The sequence below is a fragment of the Phoca vitulina genome, unplaced genomic scaffold (genome assembly GCF_004348235.1).
Source record: "Phoca vitulina isolate PV1807 unplaced genomic scaffold, GSC_HSeal_1.0 scaffold7, whole genome shotgun sequence".
In the NCBI taxonomy this organism is placed as follows: Eukaryota; Metazoa; Chordata; class Mammalia; order Carnivora; family Phocidae; genus Phoca; species Phoca vitulina.
In genome coordinates, this window is record NW_022589710.1 from 46908535 (window position 1) to 46933049 (window position 24515).

The following is a 24515-nucleotide window of genomic DNA, read 5'->3' on the forward strand; positions in this document are numbered from 1 at the left end:
CTCCCACAACCCTGGTAATTAAAAATTAAGGGGGAACGCTGGATACATGGAAGGAAAGGGGAAACCACCCCCCTTCGGCCTCTCCCAGGGCCACTGCGTATGTGGCACAGGATTAGGAAGAGGTTGGGGCGGGGCAGGGACCACAGGCAGAGAACATGGACAGGCCTGGAGAAAATCTAACCATGGGAAAAGGGAAATGGGAAGGGGAGAGGAGGAGAGGGGACGTAAGTTTCTTGGATCTAAGTTGCCAGAAGCATGGGGTATTTCCACAGTCTCTGATCCAGTGAGCTCTTCTGGAAGAGAAGCTCTCTTCCCCTGGGAGCCCCATCATGGGGCGGTGGCTTCCATCCCAAAGCTGGCCAGCAGGCAGAGGTGGTCTGAAGAGCAGAAGGGGTTGGGTAAGCCGTTGGCAGCCCAGAGAATCTCTTCAGAGAGGAGGGAGAGACGGCCCAGAAGCTTGAGAGTCCCATCTTGATACAGCCTGCGATCTGGGGCACAAAGCAGAAGCCAGTGGGGAAAGTAGCCACGGCCACTACAAGGGGTGGCTGGGGCCTGTGGGAGCTATGCTTTATGGAGGCTGCATCCCCTTGGCTCCCCCGACCTCCCTCACCTCCCCCTGCTGCCTCTGGCTGAGGCCTCACTTTCTCAGATACTCTGTGATATATCAATGAATGAAGCAAGGTGTTTTCAGGGAGAATGTGGCAACCGGAGAATGTGTGCCCAGGCCCAGCATCTATGAAAACTTCGGATTTTCCGAGAAAAGCTGGAAATCCAGATTTTCTACATAAAATCTGATTTTTTAAACATAGGGAATCAATTCAAACATTTTAAAAGACATGCTTTAAATAAAACAGGCATGTGGCTGGTAGGCTGCCACACTGTGACTGCCGGTAGAGGGTGAAGAAACAAGAAATAGGGTCTCTAACCTAACCAAGTCCCTCACTAAATGGCTGCCATGTTCAAAATCCACTTGCCTCCTGGTGCCCTATTTTTACCTCTTAAATAGAGGTAGGGCTGGTTCTGCCCACCTCTCTCTAATGCTGCAAAGATAAAAAGAGAAGGCAGGCAAGTGGCCTAAGGGAATTATGATGAGGATGACCAGTGCCAGGAAGGTATGAAATTTGCTCTTTTGCGAGTCTGCTCTTTTGCCAGCAGCCCAAGCCATGTGACCAAATGCCTGCCCTACCATCAGCTGTTCCCAAGGACTTCTGAGGATGGCTTCTATGAACCCAGGATCCACAGGCTTACCAGTTCTGTTCCCATTCTCGCAGGACTCAGCTGAGAAGAAGATGTAATCCACTGTCGTTCCAAGACCCAAGGGCATTGTGGTGACCTCTGGGCGGCCATGCTGGGGCAGGAAATGAGTATATACTGAGGTCAGGTGAAGGCAGTGCTGGATGGTGCCTACAGTCCTGCAGGGATGAAGGGGAAGAGGTCAGTCAACAAACACTGAAATTTTCTCAAAGTCACTTCCTCTATGGGTTTTATAGTTTTTAAGGGACAATCCCAAATAACTCTATCTCAGCAGATTCCTTCCCATGCTAGTAAGACGCAAATGGTCTTAGCTAAAATTAGCCTAGAAACAGACACATTTATATGCAGTCCCCCTGACCTTCCTCACCCCACCCCCACCCCACTCTCCTCTCATTACCTGGTAAAGTATACCTAATGTACCCTGTCCAGGGGTCAGCAGGTTCTTCTGTGAAGCCTTACTCCCTGAGGAAAAGTGCATGGGCTCTTCATCTGCAAGAACCTGGGTGGGTCACCTCTGGCCTCTGCACACCAGCCCTTCCAAAAGCTTAGCACGTATTAGGGGAAGAGAGACCTCAGCAAAAAGTGCCTCAGGAAAGCCAATGAGAATCTCTCTCATTCACCCAGATGGGGGCTGGAAAGCAAGCTGCAGGGAACTGGAAGGAAGATCACCTGGGGAAGACAGGCTCAGGCTCCAAAGTGTCTTCCTCAAGGACAGACTGGGCCCAGCCAGCAGGTCGCTCTATAGAAGACCAGAGAGAAAAGGTTTTATTATTCCCAGACAGTGAAGCAGGGTCAGAACTTTGCACCCTGGAATCCCTCTCAGATCCTTGACCAGATTGCTCCAAAAGGGGAAAGGGGAAGAGAAGAGGTGATGGGACGAAGAAAACAACAGATCAAAGTTGTAGGAAGGCAGATAGAGACCTTGAAATGCAGCCATTTCTTCCTTGGCTCAGCACCTTTTCAAATAATTTATTTAAATTTATTCTTTAGAAATAAATTTATTTAAATTTATTCTTTAGGTAATAGAGTCACACGGTACAAAAATCAAAATGTAGAGAAAAATATCAGTGAAAAGTCTCCCTCCCGCTCCGGGGCTCCTGCCACTCAATTTCCCTCTCCAGAGGCAACCAATGATACCAAATCCCTGTTATATTCCTTCAGAGATTTTCTATCACATACCATCTGCTGTGTGTGTATACATGTATGTGTGCATATACATATGTATGCACACTATGTAACATGTATGTATACATTCTTAAATACACATAAATAAGTACACACCCATACATGAAGAAAAAAATACACATTTCCGGTGACCTTACTATGGACTGAATGTTTGTGTCTCCCCCAAGTATGTTGAAATCCCACCCCCCAGTGAAATGGTATTTGGAGGTGGGCCTTTGGGAGGTAATTAGGTACCCTTGTGTACTGGATTAATGCCCTTATAATAGGTTTGGATCCCAGAGAGCTCCCTCACCCTCTTTCTGCCACATGAGGACACAAGAAGTTAGCACTCAGCAACCCAAAAGAGGGCCCTCACCAGAACTGGATCATTCTGGCACCCTGATCTTAGACTTCCAGCCCCAGAACTGTGAGAAATAAATTTCTGTGGTTTATAAACCATCTAGGCTGTGGTATTTTGTTATAATAGCCCAAACTGACTATGACAACAGGGTAACAAGGATCAATAAAATTGACAAACCCTTAGCTAGACTGACCAAGAAAAAAAAAAGACTCAAGTTACTAAAACTAAGAATGAAAGAAGGGCCACCACTACCAACCCTATAGAAATTTTTAAATTATGAGAATAATATAAACAACTGTGAACAGGGTGAATAGGTGGAGATTTGGGGAGAATAGCATACCTAGAGAGGGCATGGAAGCTTCCCAAATACCTTGCCCTATGCATCTCTTCCATATGGCTTGTTCCTGAGTTTTATCCTTTTATAATAAATGGGTAATCTGGTGAGTAAAATGTTTCCCTGAATTTTGTGAGCCATTACAGCAAATTAATTAAACCCAAGGAAGGAGAGAGTCATGGGAACCTCTGATTTATAACAGCCAGTTGGTCAGAAAGTACAGTTAACAACCTGGACTTATGACTGGTATCTGAAGTCCAAGAAGGGGGTTGTTGGAAGCACAGGCTGGGCTTGTGACTGGTGTCTGAAGTTGGGGAATGGGGAAGTCTTACAGGACTGAGCCTTTATTTCATCTGTGGAATCTGGTGCTATCTCTGGGTAGATGGTGTCAGAATTGAATTGAGTTTAACTCCCCCTCTTCTCCATGTTGAATATTAAGTCTCAGAACACCAAAAGAACAATATAATAGCAAACCAAATCCAGCAAAATATAAAAATGATTATATACTATGACCAAGTACAATTTATCCTAGGAATATAAGGTTGGTTTAACATCTGAAAATCAATTAATGTAATATATTATATTAATAGAATACTGAAGGATAAAAACCACATGATCATCTGAACACACACAGAAAAACCATTTGACAAAATTCAACACTGCTTTACGGAGGGGAAAAAGCAACATAAAAAACTAGACACAGAAGAGAACTTCTCCAACAGGATAAAGGGAATCCACAAAAACCCCAGGGCTCACATCATACTTAACTCACAACACACTTAAAAGCTCTACCCCTGGGGCGCCTGGGTGGCTCAGTCGTTAAGCGTCTGCCTTCGGCTCAGGTCATGATCCTAGTGTCCTGGGATCGAGCCCCGCATCGGGCTCCCTGCTCGGCGGGAAGCCTGCTTCTCCCTCTCCCACTCCCCCTGCTTGTGTTCCCTCTCTCGCTGTGTCTCTCTCTGTCAAACAAATAAAATCTTTAAAAAAAAAAAAAAAAAAAAAAGCTCTACCCCTAAGATCAGGAAAACAAGGATGTCCACCCTCACCACTCAACTTTAGAGAGGCCTAGCCAGAGCAATCATGGAAGAAGAAGAAATAAAAGGCATCTAGATTAGAATGGAAGAAGTAATGCTAGTTCTGTTTGCAAGATGACATGATCTTTTATACAGAAATCCTAAGAAATCCACTAAAAAACTATTAGAATAAATGAGTTCTCAAGACTGCAACATATAAGAATATACAAAAATTGCATTTCTATACACTAGCAGTAAAAATCCAAAAATGAAATTAAGAAAACATTTCCATTTACAATATCATCAAAATGAATAAAATAGTAATAAAGTTCATAAAAGTGTAAGACTTACACACTGGAAACAAAACATGGGAAGAAATTAAAGATCTAAATAAATGGAAAGACATTCATGTTCACTGATCATAAGATATTATTATTAAAATGGTAATACCTCCCAAACTGATCTATAGATTTCTAGATCCCTATCAAAATCCCAACTAGTTTCTTTGCAGAAATTGACATGCTGATCCTAAAATTCACACAGAAATAAAAGGGACTTAGAATAAACAAAATAATCTTGAAACCCCACAAAGTTATAGAATGTATACTTCTCTATCTCAAACTTATACAAAGCTGAAATAAGACACTGTGGTACTAGCATAAGGATAGACATATAGTGAACGGAATAGAACTGAGTGTCCAGAAACCTGTATTGCCATGTTCAATTAATGTTTCACAAGGGGAGGGGTGAATAGATACAGGGTTCCCTTTCGGGAGGGATGAAAATGTTCTACAGTTTGATTCTGGTGATGTACACACAATTCTGAATAGAATAAAAGCCACTGGCTTACACACTTTAAGTGGGTAGATTTTATGGCATATGAATTTCATCACAATAAAGCTGTTTTTTTAAATAAAGGGTAAAGGAATGTTATGGACAACTTCATGCCAACAAATTTAATAATTCAGATTAAATGGAAGATTCCTTTATATACATTTTCCCTGTTGATTTTTTTGTTGTTGGTATTATAACTAGGGTCTTTTCTTCATTATTATCTTTTAACAAATATATCCTTATTTTTATATATGAATACTATTGTATTTCTGTATATTCATATTGTACCAGCTACTTTGCAGAATTATCTTAATGCTTGTAATAGTTGTTAGTTGATTGGATCACCAGTTATCTAACAACCTGAGCAAGTAATTAACCCTTCCCCTCCATTTTGTTACTTCTGTTTTCTGACCCACATTTCTGTTTCTAAATCTGTTGGCTGGCATCTTTGAATATGGCTGAATAATGACAGTGGTCATCCTTGTTTTATTCCTGACTTTGACAGGAATGCTACTACAGTGTCTTCTTTAAGCCAGATGCTAATATGTGGAGCTGAGATAAATGTGGTTTGGTTTTGGTTTTTAATCTACAGGCCTGCAGCGGCTCCACTCCCCTCCTCCTGCTCCTCACCTCTCCTGTACATTGTTGCCACCATGCACTCTGACTGACCAAGATCATTTTAATGGTGTAAGGGATTAAGGGCAAACCTCAAAGACAAGGTGGGTTCAATCCCAGACCATGGCAATAAAGTAAATATCCCAATAAAGCCAGTCAACTGCATTTTTTTCGTTTCCCAGTGCATATAAAAGTTATGTTTATACCATACTGTAGTCTTTTAAGTGTGTAATAGCATTGTGTCTAAAAAAAATGTACATACCTTAATTTAAAAATATTTTATTGCTAAAAAATGCTAACCATCACCCCAACTTTCAGCAAGTCATAATCTTTTTGCTGGTGGAGGGTCTTGCCTCAATGTGGATGGCTGCTGACTAATGAGGGTGGTGGTTATTAACGATTTCTCTGTAGCATGCAATGCTGTTTGATAGCATTTTGTCCAGAGAACTACTTTCAACATTGGCGTCAATCCTCTCACACCCTGACACTGCCTTATCAACTAAGTTTATGTAATATTCTAAATCCTTTGGGGGCGCCTGGGTGGTTCAGTTAAGTGTCTGACTCTTGGTTTCAGCTCAGGTCATGATCTCAGGGTCCTGGGAATCCGCTTGGCGGGGAGTTGGCTTGTCCCTCTCCCCCCTCCCCCCCACCTCGCTCATGCTCTCTCTCCCTAATAAATAAATAAAATCTTAAAAGAAAAAGAAGCAACTCCTCATAAATTAAAGTTTTATCCTGCGTTGCAGCAATTCAGTCCCATCTCCAGGCTCCTCTGCTCATTCCAGTTCTCTTCCTGTTTCCACCACATCTGCAGTTACATCCTCCATTGACGTCTTGAACCCCTCATAGTCATCCCTGAGGGCTGGAATCAACTTCTTCCAAACTCTTGTTAATTAATGTTGGTATTTTGACCTCTTCTCAGGAGTCACAGATGCTCTTAGCGGCATCTGGAACAAGGAATCCTTTCCAAAAGGTTTCAATTTACTCTGCCCAGATCCATCAGAGGAACCACTATCTGTGGGAGCTATAGCCTTACAAAATGTATTTCTTCAATAATAAAACTTGAAAGTCAAAATCATTCCTTGATCCATGGCCTTCACAATGTATACTATGTTAACAGGCATGAAAACATTAATTTTGTACATGTCCATCAGAGTCTTGGGTGACCAGGTGCACTGTCAATGAACGATAATATTTTGAAAGGAATCTTTTTTTCTGGGCAGTAGGTTTCAACAGTGGGCTTAAAATATTTAGTACATCATGTTGCAAACGGATGTGCTCTCATCCAGGCTTTGCTGTTCCATTTGGAGAGCACAGGCAGCATAGCACAGGCAGCATAATTCTTATGGCCCTAGGATTTTTGGAATGGTAAATGAGCACTGGCTTCAGCTCGAAGTCACCAGCTGTGTTAGGCCCTAACAAGAGAGTCAGCCTATCCTTTGAAGCTTTGAAACCAGGCACTGACTTCTCTTAAGCTATGAAAGTCCCAGATGGCATCTTCTACTAATAGAAGGCTGTTTCGTCTACATTGAAAATCCATTAAGTGTAGCCACCTTCATTAATTATTTTAGCTGGATCTTCTGGATAACTTGCTGCTTCACCTTGTACTTTTATGTCATGGAGATGGCTTCTTGCCTTAAACACTATGAACCAACCGCTGCTAGCTTCAGACTTTTCTTCTGCACTTCCCTCACTTCTCAGCCTTCACAGAATTGAGGAGAATTAGGGCCTTGCTCTGGACTAGGCTTTGGCTTAAGGAAATGTTATGGCTAGGCTGATCTTCCATCCAGACCACTAGAAGTTTCTCCACATCAGCAGTAGGGCTGTTGCTTTCTTATCATCCACATGCTCACTGGAGTAGCACTTTTCATTTCCTTCAAGAACTTCTCCTTTGCATTCACAGCTTGTCTTACTGTTTGGAGCAAGAGGCCTAGCTTTTGGCTTTCAACATGCCTTCCTCACTAAACTTAATCATTTCTAGCTTTTGATTTAGTGGGAGACATGCGACTCTTCCTTTCACTTGAACACTTAAGAGGCCGTTGTAGGGTTACTAGTCGGCCTAACTTCAATACTGTTTTGTCTCAGGGAACAGGGAGGCCTAAGGAGAGGGAGAGAGAAAGACAGGGGAATGGCTGGTCGGGAGAGCAGTCAGAACACACAAAGTATTGACCGATTAAGTTTGCCATCTTATATGGGTGTGGTTCATGACCCTCCAAAACAATTCCAATAATAATATCAAAGATCACTGATCACCATAACAAATATAATAATAATGAAAAAGTCTGAAATATTACAAGAATAACCAGAATGTGACAGATACAAAGTGAACAAATGGTATCGGAAAAATTGTGCTAATAGACTTGCTCAATGTAAGGTTGCCACAAACCTTCAATTTGTAAAAAATACAATGTCTGCAAAGCACAATAAAGTGAAGCACAATAAAACCAGGTATGCCTGTATCTAGTTTTTCCTTAATTTAAGGGGGGTCTTTTAAAAAGAATCTAGAATAGATGTTGAATTTTAACAGTCTCTTGGACATCTATAGGATGCACTTCGATAATTTTAATAGATTTTATATATATTAGTATGTTAAGTTATATTAATAGATTTCCCAGTATCAAACAATCTTTGTATTTCTGATACACTCCATTTGGTCACGGTATACTGCTCTTTCAATGTGCTGCTAGATTATTTCCTGATCTTCTATTTAAATTTTTTTTGCATCAGTATTCGTAAGTGGAAAATTTTAGCGTTGACAGTTTTTTCTGTATAATTATTATCAGGTATCGGTGTCAAAATACTTGCTGCGTAAAAATAACCAGCTCCTTTCTTCCTCTGTGCACTGTAATAATTTAAATAGTAATGGAATTACAAGTTCTTTAAAGGTCTGATTACATTCTCCAATCAACCTGAGCCTGGTGTTTTTGTGGTACTACATCTCTGAGAACTTTATGTATTTCTTCCCTACTTAGATTCTCTCTCTCCTCTATAACCAACTTTACTAAAATACATTTTCTAAAATTAATATATGCCATCTAAGTTTTTGATTTCTTTTGCACTTAGCTGGGCCAAGAACCCCCTTATAATCCTATTAATTATTCTACATCTGGATACTTTCACTTGTTCCTTCCCTGCCCTTCGAAATGGGTTGGCTAATGGGCCTACCTAATTGACAGCTGTTTTTTTGCCCAAACAACAAACTCCTAGAGTTTATTAGTTCCACTATTTTTCTGTTTTCTAAATTATTCCCATTTGTATCTTCTGTTTTCTTTCAGCTTATTTGTTATTTTTTTCTAACTCAAGTTGAACGTGTAATTTAGTTACTTTTGTCTTTTCTTATCTACAAATGTAATTCTGTGCCTCTAAATATTCTGTATAATTCCATGAACTTTTCACTGAACAGTTTTAGCTATATCCCACAAATATATGGTACTTTCATTATTATTTTCTAGATACTCTGCAATTTTAGCTTAAATTTCACCTTTGACTCAAAAGTTGTTTGAAATTTTCCAGATGATAATGTTTTCTTTTTTGTTTCTCATTTCTATTTTTACTGCATGTGTGATCAGAGAAAGACTGTATGACTTCTATGTTTGAGATTTACTGAGGTTTTGTTTTTTTTTTTGTGGTCTAATTCTTAAGAATTTCCTACGAATACTTAAAAAGATGTCTTTGCTTTCAATTTTCAGAGTTTGATATTCATCAATCAGATTTACCATATACAACATGTTAACTGAAGTCTTCCATATTCTTGGTTATCTTTTTTCTACTTGACCTATCGTGGGCTAAGACAGATAAATTAGAACACTTTACCATTAGTTATTTTCTGACTACTGTTCCTTGTTAAGCCTGCACTTTCACTTTATGATTGTTGATGTAATGTTATTTGGAGCTTAAATATTTATAATGCTAATATCTTCATTTTGAGTTGTATCCTTTACCATAACAATACACCAGAAAACTCTCAGTGAGCAGCAGGACACTACAAATGGTTTCCGTCAACAGCAGGTTCTGTCCACGCAGCACTGTGCCCAGACAGCACTGTTCTGGCAGCCACACGGGACTAGAGGCCTCTGCATGCCCCACCAGGCCAGATGAGCACATGGACCACGGCTGCCCCTCCCGGAGCTGCAGCGTCTTCCTGACCCAGTCAGCACTGGGAGCAGTCAAACAAGTAAGCTCTTCTGCAAATACTTGGGAAGAGGGTAAGTTGTGTCCAGGCATAGGCCAGTGGAGAAGCTGGATTCAGAACTTTCCTGGCTAGAAAACTGATCAGACAGCTTTCGGTCTATGGCCATCTGGTCAGTTTGTAAATAGTGGTTACAAAAACCATCTATTAGCCATTGCTTTTTCTATAATGTACTGTATTGGGCATATGGTTTGTTATTTGTTAAAAGACCTAAGGGTCCAGAGTTCAGTGGAAACAGGCAAGTGGTCATGAGAAAGAAAATCAGTAACCCCCTTTCGGTGTCTTTAAGACCATACTGGAAAGAAATCATTAGTAATTGAAAATGTTTACAAGAAGGGGACTTAAAATTTAGATTCTCTTCTCATGAATTATTCCCCAACAAAGGGAGTTGGGGAGAGTGAGAATCACAATGTTTTTATTGCACAACTCGGGTAATGCAGAATTCTCTGGTGCATTGCAGTGTCAGCCAATGGGAAGGTTAGACCACCACTCCTAGCACTGCAGCTCCTTTTGCAACTCACATGCTGCCTAGTAAAACCAGTGTCACAGTCAAGTCAGCAAGTTCTGATGTGCACTGGTGGGCTGCATGACTCCAGTATTAGAGTGGAAATATTCTTTGTTAGCATATCTAAACACATCTTCTAGAAAAAAGACCACATATTATGATCTCCTTATTGCACTTAAGTCTTTCTACTCATGGTGGGAATATAAACTGGTCACTATGGAAAATAGTATGGAAGGTCCTCAAAAAATTAAAAATAGAAATACCATATGACCTAGTAACTCCACTTCTGGGTATTTACCCAAAGAAAACAAAAACACTAATTCAAAAAGATACATGCACCCCTATGCTTACTGCAGCCTCATTTACGATAGCCAAGATATGGAAGCAACCCAACTGTCCATCAACAGATAAATGGATAAAGAACATATAGTGTATACACACACACACACACACACACACACCCGGAATATTATTCAGCCCTAAGAAAGAATGAAATCTTGCCATATGTGACAACATGGGTGGACCTAGAGGGCATTATGAGTGAAATAACTTAGACAAAGAAAGACAAATACCTTATGTGGAATCTAAAAACCAAAACAAAGAACAAAATAGAAACAGACTCATAAACACAGAGAACAAACCAGTGGTTGACAGAGGGGAGAGGGTGAGGGAGAGGCAAAATAGGTGAAGATTAAGAGGTACAAAATTCCAGTTATAAAGTAAATCATAGGGATGAAAAGTACAAGGTTAGGGAACAGAGTCAATATTGTAATAACTTTGTATGGTGATAGATGGCAACTACACTTACGGTGGATGGGTGTGTTTACTCAAATTTAATCTCAATTTTGAAAATACTGCTATTATTTTACAGTTAGTGAATTGGATATTTTCCCCCTACATAATGATTCTACTTACAAAGTGATCATCAGTATGTGTTTTAAAGGTTTAATTTTGTTATTGAATTGAAATGCTTGTTTTATGTTTCAAATACAATACTGTTTTGTTTTGGTTTTTAATAATATATTCTTAACATGAAATGTGGGGTCCTACTACTGTTTTAACTTTAGGATTTTGTAATTATAAAACACTGAGCCACTGCTTCCCTGCCTGAGCCCACTTAATACCAGCAGTCATCTCAGTTCCTGGAATATGCTAGCTGCTTCATGCATGGGGGCCATCATTATCATTATCGTGATTGCTACAGCTATATAATAGATTTAGTTTTGCAATTAAATAAAAAAACAAACAGAGCCACTGAAATGTTCATTACTTTGTGCAAAATGCTAATTCAAATTAAATTCCTACAAGAAAAAATAAATTCATTGCTTATCACCAGTCCTTCTAATATAGTTTTTCCAGCCATTGCTTGGTTGTTTTAGGTTGTTCTAGCAGTTTGGTCAAGAAAAGCTTTTGGTTGAGTATGAAATTCTTGAATCATACCTTCTTTCCTCGAAGCCTTGTTCTCCGGTCTTCTAGAGTTGAATGATAACGTTAAGTCTGAAGCCAACCTGGTTATTTTTACCCTTAAGAGCAGCCCAATCTTTTTGGTTCAACTGCCCAAAGGATTCTTTTGTCTCTGGCTTCTAGTAACTTCAGTAAGATGTCTTATTGTTGATTCTCCTATGTCATTTTTTTACTGAAACATGGTACATTCTCTCAATTTGAAGACTCAAATCTTTTAATTTGGGGAAAATCTTCCTTGAATCATACCTTTACATATTTCTTTTGTACCATTATATTGGTTTTCTTCTTTGTGAACTCCAATTATGTGTATGTTGACAGTCTCCTTATCTTCCACTACTATCATTTCTCTCTAATCCCTTTTATCCTTTTACTTCCTTTTTATTTCGCTTTTTCTTTCATAGCCTCTGTCTCTTGGCCTGTTTTCAGCAGGATCTATTCCTATTCCTTTTTATGCTGCACCCAATTTTGTCTTCATTTTATGTGATTTTTAAATTTTTTATTCTTTCCTGGCTCTGCAGCTTCCATTTCATCTTCTGATGTCTTGCAATGTGCCTGAACTTATTTTATAAAGGCAATTATTTTTGGACCTTATTTCATAAAGGCAATTGCTTCATTTTTTTATTCATGGGAAAATAATCATAATCTTTCATATGCTTCATGACAATAATTTTTATCTTTGAGGTAAGCATTCTTTATCTGCCTTTTGTTTTTCCTGTTCCTCCTTCTTTCTTTCTTGCAGTATTCTAACACAATTTGCATGCTGGTTCCTTTTAAGCAGCCTGGCTTTGATTTAGTTGAGGTTTTTCTGTACCAGCTATCTGTACAGCTTCTCTAAGGGAAGAACTGGGTATGAATTCCAAGTAACAGGAATATTCCTGATGACACAGGGTTGTATATGAGTCCTTTTAATCTTTACTTCTCCCCAGCCAAAAGCAATATGCAGCTCTATAAGTATCTCATTGCTTTTCCTGCCACTCAGATTGCTTAATGCAAATAGGGCTTGACTCCTTGATCAGGCTTTTCTCCAGTGCCTATTAAGACCAAAACAGGTTCAGACAATCCCCTATCACAACCTGTGCATCCTATTCTTGCTGATGAAATACGGGATTTTAATTTTGTGCCTTGAGGTACACTCCTCACCTTGGAGAAATGCACTGTGCTGGTTCTTTGTTGAGATCTACATAGTCCCCAGAGAAGTTCTTGCATACTTCCTCCAGCACCCCTGCACGATCTCCAGTGCTTCCTGCAGCCATTCTTCTTATGTTGTGATTCATGGTTTCAGATATCTTCAGGTCTCCTAGTTTTCCCAAAGATGGAGTTTGCATTGCTTTTTTCCATTCTCCTTGTTGCTTTGGAATGGTTTCAGAGACAAGAAGGGGAGAATGTCAAGTGTACTCCACCATGTTTGATCTGGTAGTTCTCAGTAGGAGTAACTTTCTATCACAAGCAGGGCTACCGTCACCTTATGATTTTCAAACCCTGCCATGTGCATCTTCCCTATATGCTGCACACACATTGGTTATTAGCAACTTAAGCCTAAAAAGGTTACATGGCTCATCCAAGGTCTCAGACATGATTGGAACTCAAGTCTCTTGATTCCTGGTCCATGTTCTCACTGTGCTGCACATCTATGCGTGTATATGGCCACAGAACTCCACTGACCTTCTTTCTAAGCAGGCTTATTGCCAGAAGCTGACCTTAAGATTATTATACCTACAAAAAGACTAAGAAACCACATAACTGACAAGTATCAGGGGTGAAGAGGAAAGAAGACCAAGAAAACAAGCTTAGTTTCCATTACCTGGCTTAGTATCTGTCACTCCTTCCACAAGAACCAGTCCTACTGGTCGCTGACAGGCGATGTCACAGAAACGGAATCGCAGCAGGAAGTCTCGGCTATACTTTAGTCTCTCTGCAAACCAGAAAAAGCCATACAGTGAGAGAAAGGAAGAGAAGCCACATGCTGACACCGCCTTAATACCGAGAAGCTTCCAGTGTAGGGACACAGAGGAAGCCTGGCTCTGAAGACAAGTTGATCTTCCAACAGATAGGATTTAAAGTTGTCCATTTCGCCGGGAGGTCATGACGAGGACAGTGGAAAAAACAAAGGAACTTGCTAAGAGAATTGAGGGAATTACATTTTCTCTTGTTACTGAAATACCAGCTGTCTCCCAAAATGGGCACAGAGGCCCAGCCAACCAAGAATGTGGCACAGGCTCACCTGCTCTCGTGGGGTGACAGGAGGTGAAATACTGACAGCAGTCAGTGATGCCCAGGGAGCTGGGCCAGAGTGGCGCCTGCAGCTTCCTCTGGTAAAGCTGATGAGAGAAGTCTTCCTGTCCAGACACCTAGAAGGAAATAGCAGGTGGGAATGAGGATACCGAGATGGAAAAAGAAAACAGCCCGTGATGTGGGACACACAGACACACACGAACACAATCACACACTGTATACATAACATAAGCAAAGCACGTCAGTCTCAGGGGAAGGTTAAAAATAAGGAGCTAATTAAAACCATATTTTTTTTTTAAACCAGAAGCACTGAAATATCCACAAAGCAGAAACAAGGGCTAAGAGAATAAGGTACATGAGTCAAACAGAATAGAACTGTATGAACATACAGTTCCCTAAATTTCACCTCAGAAAAATCTACATGAGTCTCCATGGGGAATATCAACTTTCAGGGGGCTTTAATTTGCAGAGGGAAAAGGTTTTATCCTGATCTTCAGATCTTCTGTATCAAGGTTTAGCATCTTAAGTCCATCACGAGGAAAACACAGGGTCAAACCAAATGGGAAATGCACCAAAGAACTTTACTGTATCTATGTCACCAACCTTGGTCAAAGCCAATGAGCAGCCTGGCAATGGACAGAATGTAGTAGGGAAACATTGGGTAACATCAGTCATCTGCATATCTCCACCATGTGTAGCAAAATTCCCTTTATTTCATTTAACAACAATAAATATTTGAATGCCAGCTATGTGCAAGACACTAGCTAAGTGTTGGGGAGAGCACAATGACAGATACAATCTCTCTGCCCTTGAAGGACATAAATTTTCAATATGCCATCTCAAGTAAGACAGATCTAAAATTTAATGGTCACTTTCTTACTGTGTAACTTAGGGCAAGTTAGTTAACTCTCTAGGGTTCAATATCCTCTACTATAAAATGGGATAATAATATCACCTACAATTAAGAATCTTGATAATAACAACTGATGGCTGACTGCTTCCTCTGAAGCAGGAACTGGAAAACACTTTACCATGTGTTCTTGTATTCGATCCACGAAACAACAACAAAAAAACCCCTCTAAAGTGGGTCCCATTGTATCCCTAGTGTATAGATGAGGCATGGGGCTTAAGGAAGTTAACTTGCACAAGGTAGCAGAGCAGGGACTGGAACTCAGGACTGTCTGGCTCTTAATCGCTATGCTTAATGGCGTGGTCACATGGTAGGCACTTAGTAAATTCTTTTTCCCATTCTCCGAGCTCCTTGATTATAGCAGCTTTCCGGCAGGATAAGACCTTTCTCTGCACACATGGGAACCAGGACATTGCTGGCATTTGAGTAACCTCATTAAAATAAAAGCCCAAAGTGCTCAACTATTCAGCCATTTTGTGTCCTTTCTCCACTGCGCCTTGCCAAAAGCTAAGCAATAAGTTGGACAGCAGTGGCCAAACAGAGGAACAGGGAGATTAAGTGACATATAAAGAAATCAGCACAAGCTGAATGTCCATCAGCAGGGCTAAATGGGATAAAACTATGAATCTATGCTATCAACATTCAGCAGTTAAAAGGAATGAGATAGACCCATATATACATTGTTGAGTGAAAAAACCAAGCTACAGAATGAAACATACAGTAATAGGTTTATAAACACACATACAACAGATCATGTATCAGCTGTCAGAAGCAATCATAGCACAGTATCGGAGGGCAAGAGCTCTGGGATCCTGGCTCCACCACTAGCTACCTGCAGAGCCTAGAGCCAGCAAACTGCCGAACTTCTCTACGCCTTAGTTTCCTCACTTAAAAAATGGAAGCGATGATAGAAACTGTCAAAGTTGAGTGAGTTAACACATATAAAGTGCTTAAAATAGCACCTGGAACCCAGTAAGGGCCTAATAAATGTAAATTATCATTACAATATCACAGGAACATAGATATCACTGTAAATGCATACAGAATATTCTGGAAGACCACCACCAAACTTCAAACAGTTACTACTTCACTCGAAAGGGAAAGGTAAGGAATGTAGGTGATAAAGAGGGTTTTGTCTTATTTTACAATGTTTGAATTCTTGCCAGGATGCACTTCTGTATTACTTATAAACTAAAAATTAATGATAAAACCTGAAAGGATTTCAAGATGCCAAAGGCACCCAGGAATTTCTAACTTCCAGGCTTGAGTACAGCCTATTCAACAGAACAAGAAAAAGCCGGAGGGAGCCAGAAAAGGTGTAACTGAGGTCCCTGCCACAGAAGCAGCACTAGCTGCCCATACCTGAATCTCTCCCTTGGCCGTATTCCCACCCCCACAGTGGCCTCTCCCATTTCACCTTCCAGGCTGGCATCCCATGGTACTGGAGCTCTCCATCCCTGATGAAGTTGTAGAGAGGTGAATCAGGAACAGAATTCAGATCCCCACACAAGATGATGGGGCAATGGCTGCCATCAGACAACCTGGCTACTTTGTCCACTTCGGCCAAGAGAATGGCCATCTGGGCCAGCTTGACATCACCCCGGCGTGGGTTGTATAGGACATGAGTATTTGCCACACAGAGGGGGGCCACCGACACTTGCCCCAGGCCTTCTGGGACTAGTGGCTGCAGCAGCAACACTAAGCCCACGTTGTCCCGATTGAGGAGCTCCAAGCCAGGCCGGAAGTACTCCACAGGGCTGGCACAGAGCAGACGGAATCTCGTGGGCTTGTAGCAGACAGCACAGCCATCTGTTTTACACCCGGTCCTCCTCTTGTAGAAACAGGTAAAACCTGCAAGGAACACCCAGCCAAGGAGATGGGTCAGAGTCCTCCAAGCTTGAATCCCTCCAACCAGTGGCAGTAGCCGGGGCGTGTGTGCCTATGGCACTGCTCCTGCTGCTCAGGAAGGGGGTTCCTGTCCTTGCCAACTCCTTGGTTCTGCAGACGTTCCCTTACAGTTATAACCAGGTGACCAAGTGGCTAAAGGGGAAGTAGGACAGAAGGGTGTGAAGCAATATAACTGGATAGGAAAAGCATGGTGGATAGGAAAAGCATCGATTCTAGAGTCAGATAAATTAGAGTCCTAGCTCCACAACCTCCTAGCTTTGTAGCTTGGGTGACCTTGAGCAAGTCACACACATTTTCAGAACCTCAGTCTCCTCATTGTAGAAATGGGGATAACAATAACTCAGCCTCACAGGGTGGGTTACTTCAAGGACTAAATGGCAGTAAATGTCAGAATTGCTTTAAAACTGCAGAACTCTTTCTTTCTCACCCATACGGAGGAGGGGCTAGTGCACAGGTGAGACTGAGGATTTACTGAAGCAAAAGAAAAAGATGGTGCCTTCAGGAGAGAGCAGACAGGGCTGGAGGAAGCAAGACCGGTGAACATGCCAGGGAGCTGCATTACCCATCATTCGCAGAGAAGGCTCCAGCTGCTCCCAGTAATGATCTTCCTGGACTTCCTGGAGACACAGGATCTGGGAAAGTGACAAGGAAACCAATCACTCCAAAGTACCAACAGTGCTAGAAAGTGACTCCCACCCTAGGAGCAGGCACAGAGGCCAGGTGGGAAACTGCTGCCTGTCTCACGCAGGGTCACACTGGAACTTTCCACAGGGCTGACTCTTCCCACACAGCCACCAGCAGCAAGGACAGGCCTAGAGTTAAGCTGAGTAGACCAGATGCATGCGCTGGATTTTCCCACTTCTTGAATCCCTCAAGTCTCCCTCCCTGCATAAAGGTGCTGGAAAGTGTGTACCCACAGAGTCTTCTCAGCACCTGCCAAAAACTCATTTACTCCAGGCAGGAAAGCTCTAGCCCTAGGCAGAACTCCAATCCTATAAACAACTATGGGGTTGAACTCATTTTCTAAGAGCACTGGGAAATAGCCGACATTCAAAGCAAATACAAGATGGCACTTCCTCCCCTCTTCACTCACATCGGGGTCCCAGTGCTGGAATTCCTGCAGGAGATTTGCAAAGCGATAGTTCCAATTGAGGATATCCGGATGGCAATGCAGGTAGAGCTCTGAGCTCTGCTGCATCAGGTCCTGGGCCAGGATGTTATAGGACATCAGAGTGAACTGGAACTGAGGGCCATCCCCCGCCTCCAGGCCCTGAGCATCTGGCTGAGCGGAGAAATCCTCCCATTCTCGCCACAAGATTTCTGCAAAGGGGTGGAAAGAAGAGGTCCACAACAAGTACCTGTTATCCTCAGGGCCCGCCATCTCCACTCCTGACTCAGAGATACTATGCCTGAAGTTCCTTTTTTCATCTTCCCTGCCACCCAACCCTCTCTATGGCTAGTTGAGCAGCACTCTTAGGACATTTGCAGACTAGCTGGTAAGCTCCACAAAGCCAGAGACAACCTTGGCCTGTTTGCCACTGCACCTAGCATAGTACCCGGTACATGTTCAATAAATCTAGGCTGACAATTTCTCGCTTTTGATAAATCTATGGATCTCTGGAGAATCACAGATCAATGTGCTTCATAGTCACCTGAGCTTAAAGACATTTCTAGAGTAATCTCAGCCTTGGGTGTTTCCTATCCTTTAAACTCAAAAAAGCCTGTGGGGCTATAAACCACATGTCCCCACCTCCCCTAGAGCATGGAGCTGCAAAGTGGATTTCAAAGCTATTTGAGCCACAGAACTCATTCTTCAAATTTTAATGGAAGCCAAATATATAACACAGATAAAACCAGAAGATAAAATTCTGGTTGAGGCAGAGAGTGGAGGCCCTGAGATCTCTCCACCACTACTCCTAGAAACAATATCGTGGAGAATCAGAACAAGGGTGTGCTTTCAGTTCTGCCTCTACCTGGCTATGTGACTTCAGGCACGTCCTGCCACCGCTCTGCACCGTGGCTATTTCATTTGAAAGACATGGGGCTGGATGAGACAATCTCTAAGGCCCCTCTAGATCTGATACTGTAAGATTCTCAGAAAAACAGAATGCAGCAACAGAGCTCGCTGCCAGAGAATCTTCTCTCTAGCAATGGCTCTGCTCACACTGGAGACAAGCTGCTGCCCAGGCTCCCTCAGCCAGTTGTCAGACTCACCATGATATGGGATTTCCATTGGGGGAGGCTGCAACTGCCCCAGGCCATCAAAAGGCCAGATGGGAGCCTCTTCCTGGGGCATAGGCTCAGGTGCTATGCTCCAGGCCACCACTGCGGGGTCCTCTTCCCACTGCTCTGCAGCCAGGGCACCCATTGGGAGGACAGCACAGTCTGCATACTGGGGGCCGGTCTGCATGGGGACAGCTGCCCACATTGGGACCTCGACCTCTGGCAGTGGCTCCTCTCCTAGCACCTCGGGGAAAGGCTCCTCCAGGTTCTCTGCTGCCCGCAGGTCACTCAGCTGCCTGCTGGACCACTTGTCCTCTGAAGCAGCATCCTGTTCTCCGGGATTATCCATCAGGAGCGCCAGGCTGCTCTGGGCTAGTCCCTTATCTACAAGGGGACCCTCACTCGAAGTTGAGAGCACCTGGCTCGACCCTTCTTCTCGCCACTGCTGTAGCAGGCCCTCACACTCCTCCTGGTCGGGCCCCCGAGGGGCCATGGCAAAGTTGCCCTCTACCTGGGTGGACGAGCTCTTCGCCAGGAGGGCATTTTTTCGACATGTGAAGAAAGCATCTAAGAAGCAAGCCAAAATATCATGTTATAAGATGACAATGTCCCCCAATCCATACTCTTCTCCCAGTTAGAACAAAAGTCCCATACAAGCAAGAATCACATGCACCTTGATCATCGTGGTACCATCCATCACTGAGCCTGCCCATTTTAGTGCCTGGAACGCCATCATCATTAGCATAAAGTGCTTACTATGTGCCAGGCACTATTCTAAGTGCTTAACAAGTATGAACTAATTTGTATGGTGGGGATCTGATATATATTCAGTGCTTGAATGAAAGAATGGCCGTCCCGGGGCACCTGAGTGGCTCAGTCGTTAAGTGTCTGCCTTCGGCTCAGGTCATGATCCCAGAGTCCTGGGATCGAGCCCTGCATCGGGCTCCCTGCTCGGCGGGAGGCCTGCTTCTCCCTCTCCCACTCCCCCTGCTTGTGTTCCCTCTCTCGCTGTATCTCTCTCTGTCAAATAAATAAATAAAATCTTTAAAAAAAAAAAAAAAGAATGGCCGTCCCACATAATCTAGGACAGAGATGGTAACATATAACCACCACCCCCCTTTTATCTAGAGGTTACAACTCCTATTAAGCATCAACTCTCTGGTTCTAAGGGCCACATTACCTTGGAACCAGAACTTGACCATGAATCAGAACTGTGGGTTATAATCTAGCACTGAAACTAACAAACCATGTGACCTTGGACAATGCCCCTAGTAAGAGGGGCTCACTCTTGACTGTAAAGGGGGACAGGGGAAGTTTGAACTACATAATCTCCAAGAGCCTTTCTAGTTCTATAAATCCCCTAATCTATAAATACGTTCCAAAAGAAAAAGTCCTGAGGTAGACAAAAAGGGCGTCTCAAAATCTATACAATTTACTTCTTGGCAAAGGCCCTTGCTCTTTTTCTCGAAGGTATATATTCTATTCATAAATCTTCACAAACTTCATTATCAGCCTTCCCATTCCATAACACGCCAGAAGCTGTAAATCGGAAGGTGCCAACAAGTGACAGCAAGAGACAGCTGTCATCTCTCTGCCACAGCGGCCACAAATGACAGCCAACAGGCAAGAAAGCAAGTGGGAAAACTCTAATATTAGAGCCCCCAAACTCCAAGCACAGTATTTTGGTGCAAACACCCGCACTCACTAACTCACTTATTTACAGCACAAGACAAGGGACACGCTCACCCTCAATCACCAGAGATTCATTTTATCAGCTCTATTTTTTAAAAGGCAAGAAAAGCTTCAAAATGGTTCAAATGTTGAAAGATACTATCTTATTTATAGTCAATGTGGATTTATGTCCCTCTAACCCAGTGGTTTTCAACCAGGGGTAATTTTGCCCTCAGGGGACATGTGGTATTATCTGGAAACACAGTGGATGTCAAAACTGTGGGGCTGCTACTGGCATCTAGAGGTTAGTGGAGAAGGATACTACTGGACATCCTACAGTGCAAAGGACAGCCCCACAACAAATCATCCAGACCCAAATGTCAATAGTGCTGAGATTGGGAAACCCTGCTTTAAATCCATGAACTTCATTGCTGGCTTTAATCTCAGATTTGCTAATTCCCTGTCCCTTGAAACATCCTCTGCATACCAGATGGCAGAGGTTCTCTGGTTTATGTGTGTGAGGGCACTTGTTTTCAAATTTCGCAGATTTGTGGTGGTGGTGGTGGTGGTTGGTTTTTCAAAAGAATTGTTTTATAGGAAGGAAGGAGGGAAAGAAGGAGGGAGGGAGGGAGGAAGGAAGGAAGGAAGGAAGGAAAAGAAAGAAAACCTTCTGTAAAAACCAAATACACAAAGTTTAAAAAAAGTGGCACTACTTTAATGGGGGAGAGAGGGAGGTGGTCCCTCCTCTGAGATCTCTAAATTCTGACTACGGGCCTAGAAACCTGTAGACTAGTATACATCACTAAGGCTACCATGTTGGACATCGGAAGAGCTCCAGAAATGACAGCAACATGGATAAAGGAATATGCTTTCATTCTCTGAAAACAATTACTTCCGTGGAGTTTCTCATCCGGAATTGAGTGTCTACTACATTCTGGGCAGTGTGCTAGCACTGGAGATACAGGGAGCAAAACAGACATGGCCCTGCCCTCCTGGAGTTTGCATTCCAGCGGCAGACACACAGAAATAAACAGATAAATGAATTTACACACTCACACACATTGTGTAAAGTTCCAGAAAGGAAAAGCACAGAATGCTGTTGACCGCTTATTTCTATAAGAAAGCAGCTCTTGGTCTGTCCCGCCCTCTAAATTGCCAGAGAACATTCTGGGCGTTCTGTGGGAAGTGATTCTCCTAAGAGCCTCGGGAATTTCAAAGACCAGGAATGGCAGCGCAGGCAGATCATGAAAAAGTGAAAGAATAACCCTCTTCTCGCTCTGAAGTACCAACTGGGCATTGGCCCCACCCCGCCGCATCCCTAAACGCACGGGAGACTGCTTCAAAGCTGGGGTTTATGTGCTCTCCGGGTTGTGAGCACCAGTTTTTCAACCAAAGACTCGGTTGATAACTGGAGAGGCGGCTGTGAAGCCAGGCGAGTGTGGAGTAACCCGGGGGAAGGAAGGTACGTGCGGGTCTTCGGCCCACAGACCCCCCGCCCCCGACAATTCGGGGCGTTCGCCTCGACCCGAGTTGCCAACCCTCGTCGACCCCCTCAGGGCAGTGACTCTGCGGACCCCTGAAAGCTGTGCACCCCCGGGGCCCGGGAAGGGCGGCTCCCGCCCCTTCGCCGGCCCCCTCCCACGTTAACTGTGGCCGGACGCCACCAGGCCACAGGCGCGGGGAGAGGAGGGGCGCCCGCGAGGGTCGCCAGCCAGGCCCGGGCCTCGTGGGGCCCAGGACGGACACCGGGGGCCGAGGGCCGCCTCCCCACACCTTGGTCGGGGAAAAGTGGTCGTGAGGCCCGACGCGCCGCACGCCGCCCCAGGCCCCGCGGGGCCCAGCCGACGTGGGCCCGGGCCTGGCACCCGCCTGCCAGGACGCGGGGCCGGTACCTGAGAGCGCACGGAAGAGGCGCGCGGCCGGCAGCAGCAGGTAACACAGGCACGACGCGGTCATGGCCGGCCGCCGCGCTCGCGCTCGCGCTCGCGCCCGCCTCCCCTCCTCACCGCCGCCCGCGGGGTCTCTCTCGGCTCGGCCCCGCCCCCGGCCCCGCCCCCGCCCCCCGGGCCGGCTCACGTGGTACCGCTGCGCTTCAACAACAACTTTATTGGGAGCGCAGTGCCACGCGGGGGCCCGCGGGGGCGGGGAGCCTGTTCCCGTGGTAACGGCCCGGCCTAGCTCCCCGAAGCCATCCAGGGGCCCAGTTTGAAAATTAAGCGCCTCGCTGGAGGCTGCATAGTATCATTCCAGGGCCACAGTTTCATTCCCACTTTTGCCACCTAACTAGGGGTCCCCTTGGGGTACACTATAACCTCTCCGTCCCGCAGTTTCCTCACCTGTAAAATGAGGGGCTGGACTTTCTCTAAAGCCTCACACAGCCCTGACTTCTATAATCTCTCTCTTCTCATCCCAGAGAAGAGAGCGCGTTCTTCCCCATTTGTTTTCTTTTCCTGACTCTGCTCAGTCTTCCCCAGCTCAGATTCTAGGTCACAAATTAAGTCCACACCTTTGTCTCCTCTCCCATCCTATTCCAAATGAGCCCTCTTTTTACCCAATCTGGAAAAAAGGGGGTGTCCCATTGGTAAGGGAGTCAAAGGCAGGGGGAAAAGCTCCACAAGGCAGGGACCGAGTCTGGTTGGTTGGTTTTCACTGAGGTGTCTCTCCAGGGCTTACAACAGTGCCAGGCACATAGAAGGGACCAAATCTTTGTTGACCGAACAAAGCAGGGATCGCTAAATGAAGGCCGGGTCTTCTGTCAATTCTGTGCTACCCGAAGACCTCTTTGAGTCTCTCTTCCCCATCCCTCACCCTCAGTCTACCCCAGCCACATTGGGAAGCAAGGACTGTGTCATACTCCCAAGTTCAGTACCTAGTGTCTGAGCTGTGTGATTTCCGATTTGTGGCTGGAGCCTCGGTTGCTCGGGGAAGCCCTCTGGGGAGTCACCAGACCCAGGACCAGCTGGGTACATCATAACACTGAAAGGCTAAAAGGAAGAAGAAGGAGAAAGTCAGTCTGGCTTCGACTAACAGCACTCACCCGTTGCCTGAGATGAAGCAGCGGCCCCAAGGGCAGTCTGAAGATTGGGAAGCCTCTTAGAAACTAGCACACAAATGTCAGCTCTGCCTAAGGAGCCCCCAAAGCCAGGCCCACTCCTTTTAGGTGGCTGAAATAAACCTTCCTTGTAACTTCCTTCCATTTTGTCCCAATGGTTACCCAGAAGTCCAAGTTCTAAATCAGATCCTAAATCAAGGTACTTACCTAGAGCCTATGTTTATCATTTTGGGAAACGAGGGTTCCCTTATCCACTTGGAAATATTTTAAAAATACAAATTGCTAGGCCCTACTCCCAGGGTTCCTATTTAACAGGTCTGGAACGGGGCCCTTAACACAGACCAAGTTATTCTGGTGTATAGTTTGGGAACCTCTGCTAAAGGACCTGCCCTCAACTGTACTGTTCAATGCATGTGTGAGCAAAATGTGTCAGGCCAACCGATGCCATCCTCCTTCAGAGGCTTTTCCCCAAGGCCAAGTAAGTGAGACTGCCCTCTTTCTGTTTCCCAATCCATAATCAGCTATGCTGAAAAGCGTAGGGGGATGTGAGCATCACAAGGTTTGGAGTTAGACCACCTGAGTTCAGATCTGGCTCAACCAACTTCACACCTGTGGAACCTCTCAGGTCACTGAACCTCTTGGAGCCTCAGTTTCCTCCAACCTAGGGTAAGCTCTTAGTGTTTCCTATTTCTTTTTTTTTTTAATTTAAGCCTAAACCAGCTCTGGCTACTGCTAATGTAGGGTCATCTTCTACCATCCCTGGCAGAAATAGAGCCTTTCAAACTGTAA

The 24515-nt window shown here is 44.0% G+C and overlaps 2 protein-coding genes across 3 annotated transcripts in view; one reads left to right on the plus strand and one right to left on the minus strand.

The window, feature by feature from the left end:
* Window position 1: 1 nt before the first annotated feature.
* ANGEL1 (angel homolog 1) lies at window positions 2–22696 on the minus strand. Of its 2 annotated transcripts, XM_032405648.1 has the most exons (10): window positions 22567–22696; window positions 18995–19570; window positions 17874–18100; window positions 17343–17412; window positions 16290–16723; window positions 13952–14078; window positions 13532–13642; window positions 1924–1993; window positions 1249–1412; window positions 2–488 (listed from the first exon to the last, which is right to left on the minus strand). In XM_032405648.1, exons 1-10 carry the CDS (start codon window positions 22628–22630, stop codon window positions 328–330), a joined length of 2004 nt encoding a protein of 667 aa, XP_032261539.1. In that variant the 5' UTR covers window positions 22631–22696; the 3' UTR covers window positions 2–327. The 2 variants fall into 2 exon arrangements, with proteins under 2 accessions (XP_032261539.1, XP_032261540.1); XM_032405649.1 differs by lacking the exons at window positions 2–488; window positions 1249–1412; window positions 1924–1993 and adding an exon at window positions 7573–7670.
* The window catches only part of LRRC74A (leucine rich repeat containing 74A), a 45062-nt gene continuing 41934 nt past the window's right edge, over window positions 21388–24515 (plus strand). The window contains exon 1 of the mRNA XM_032404687.1: window positions 21388–22136. The gene's annotated coding sequence lies outside the window, so the exon portion shown is untranslated. The remainder of the gene's footprint in view (window positions 22137–24515) is intronic.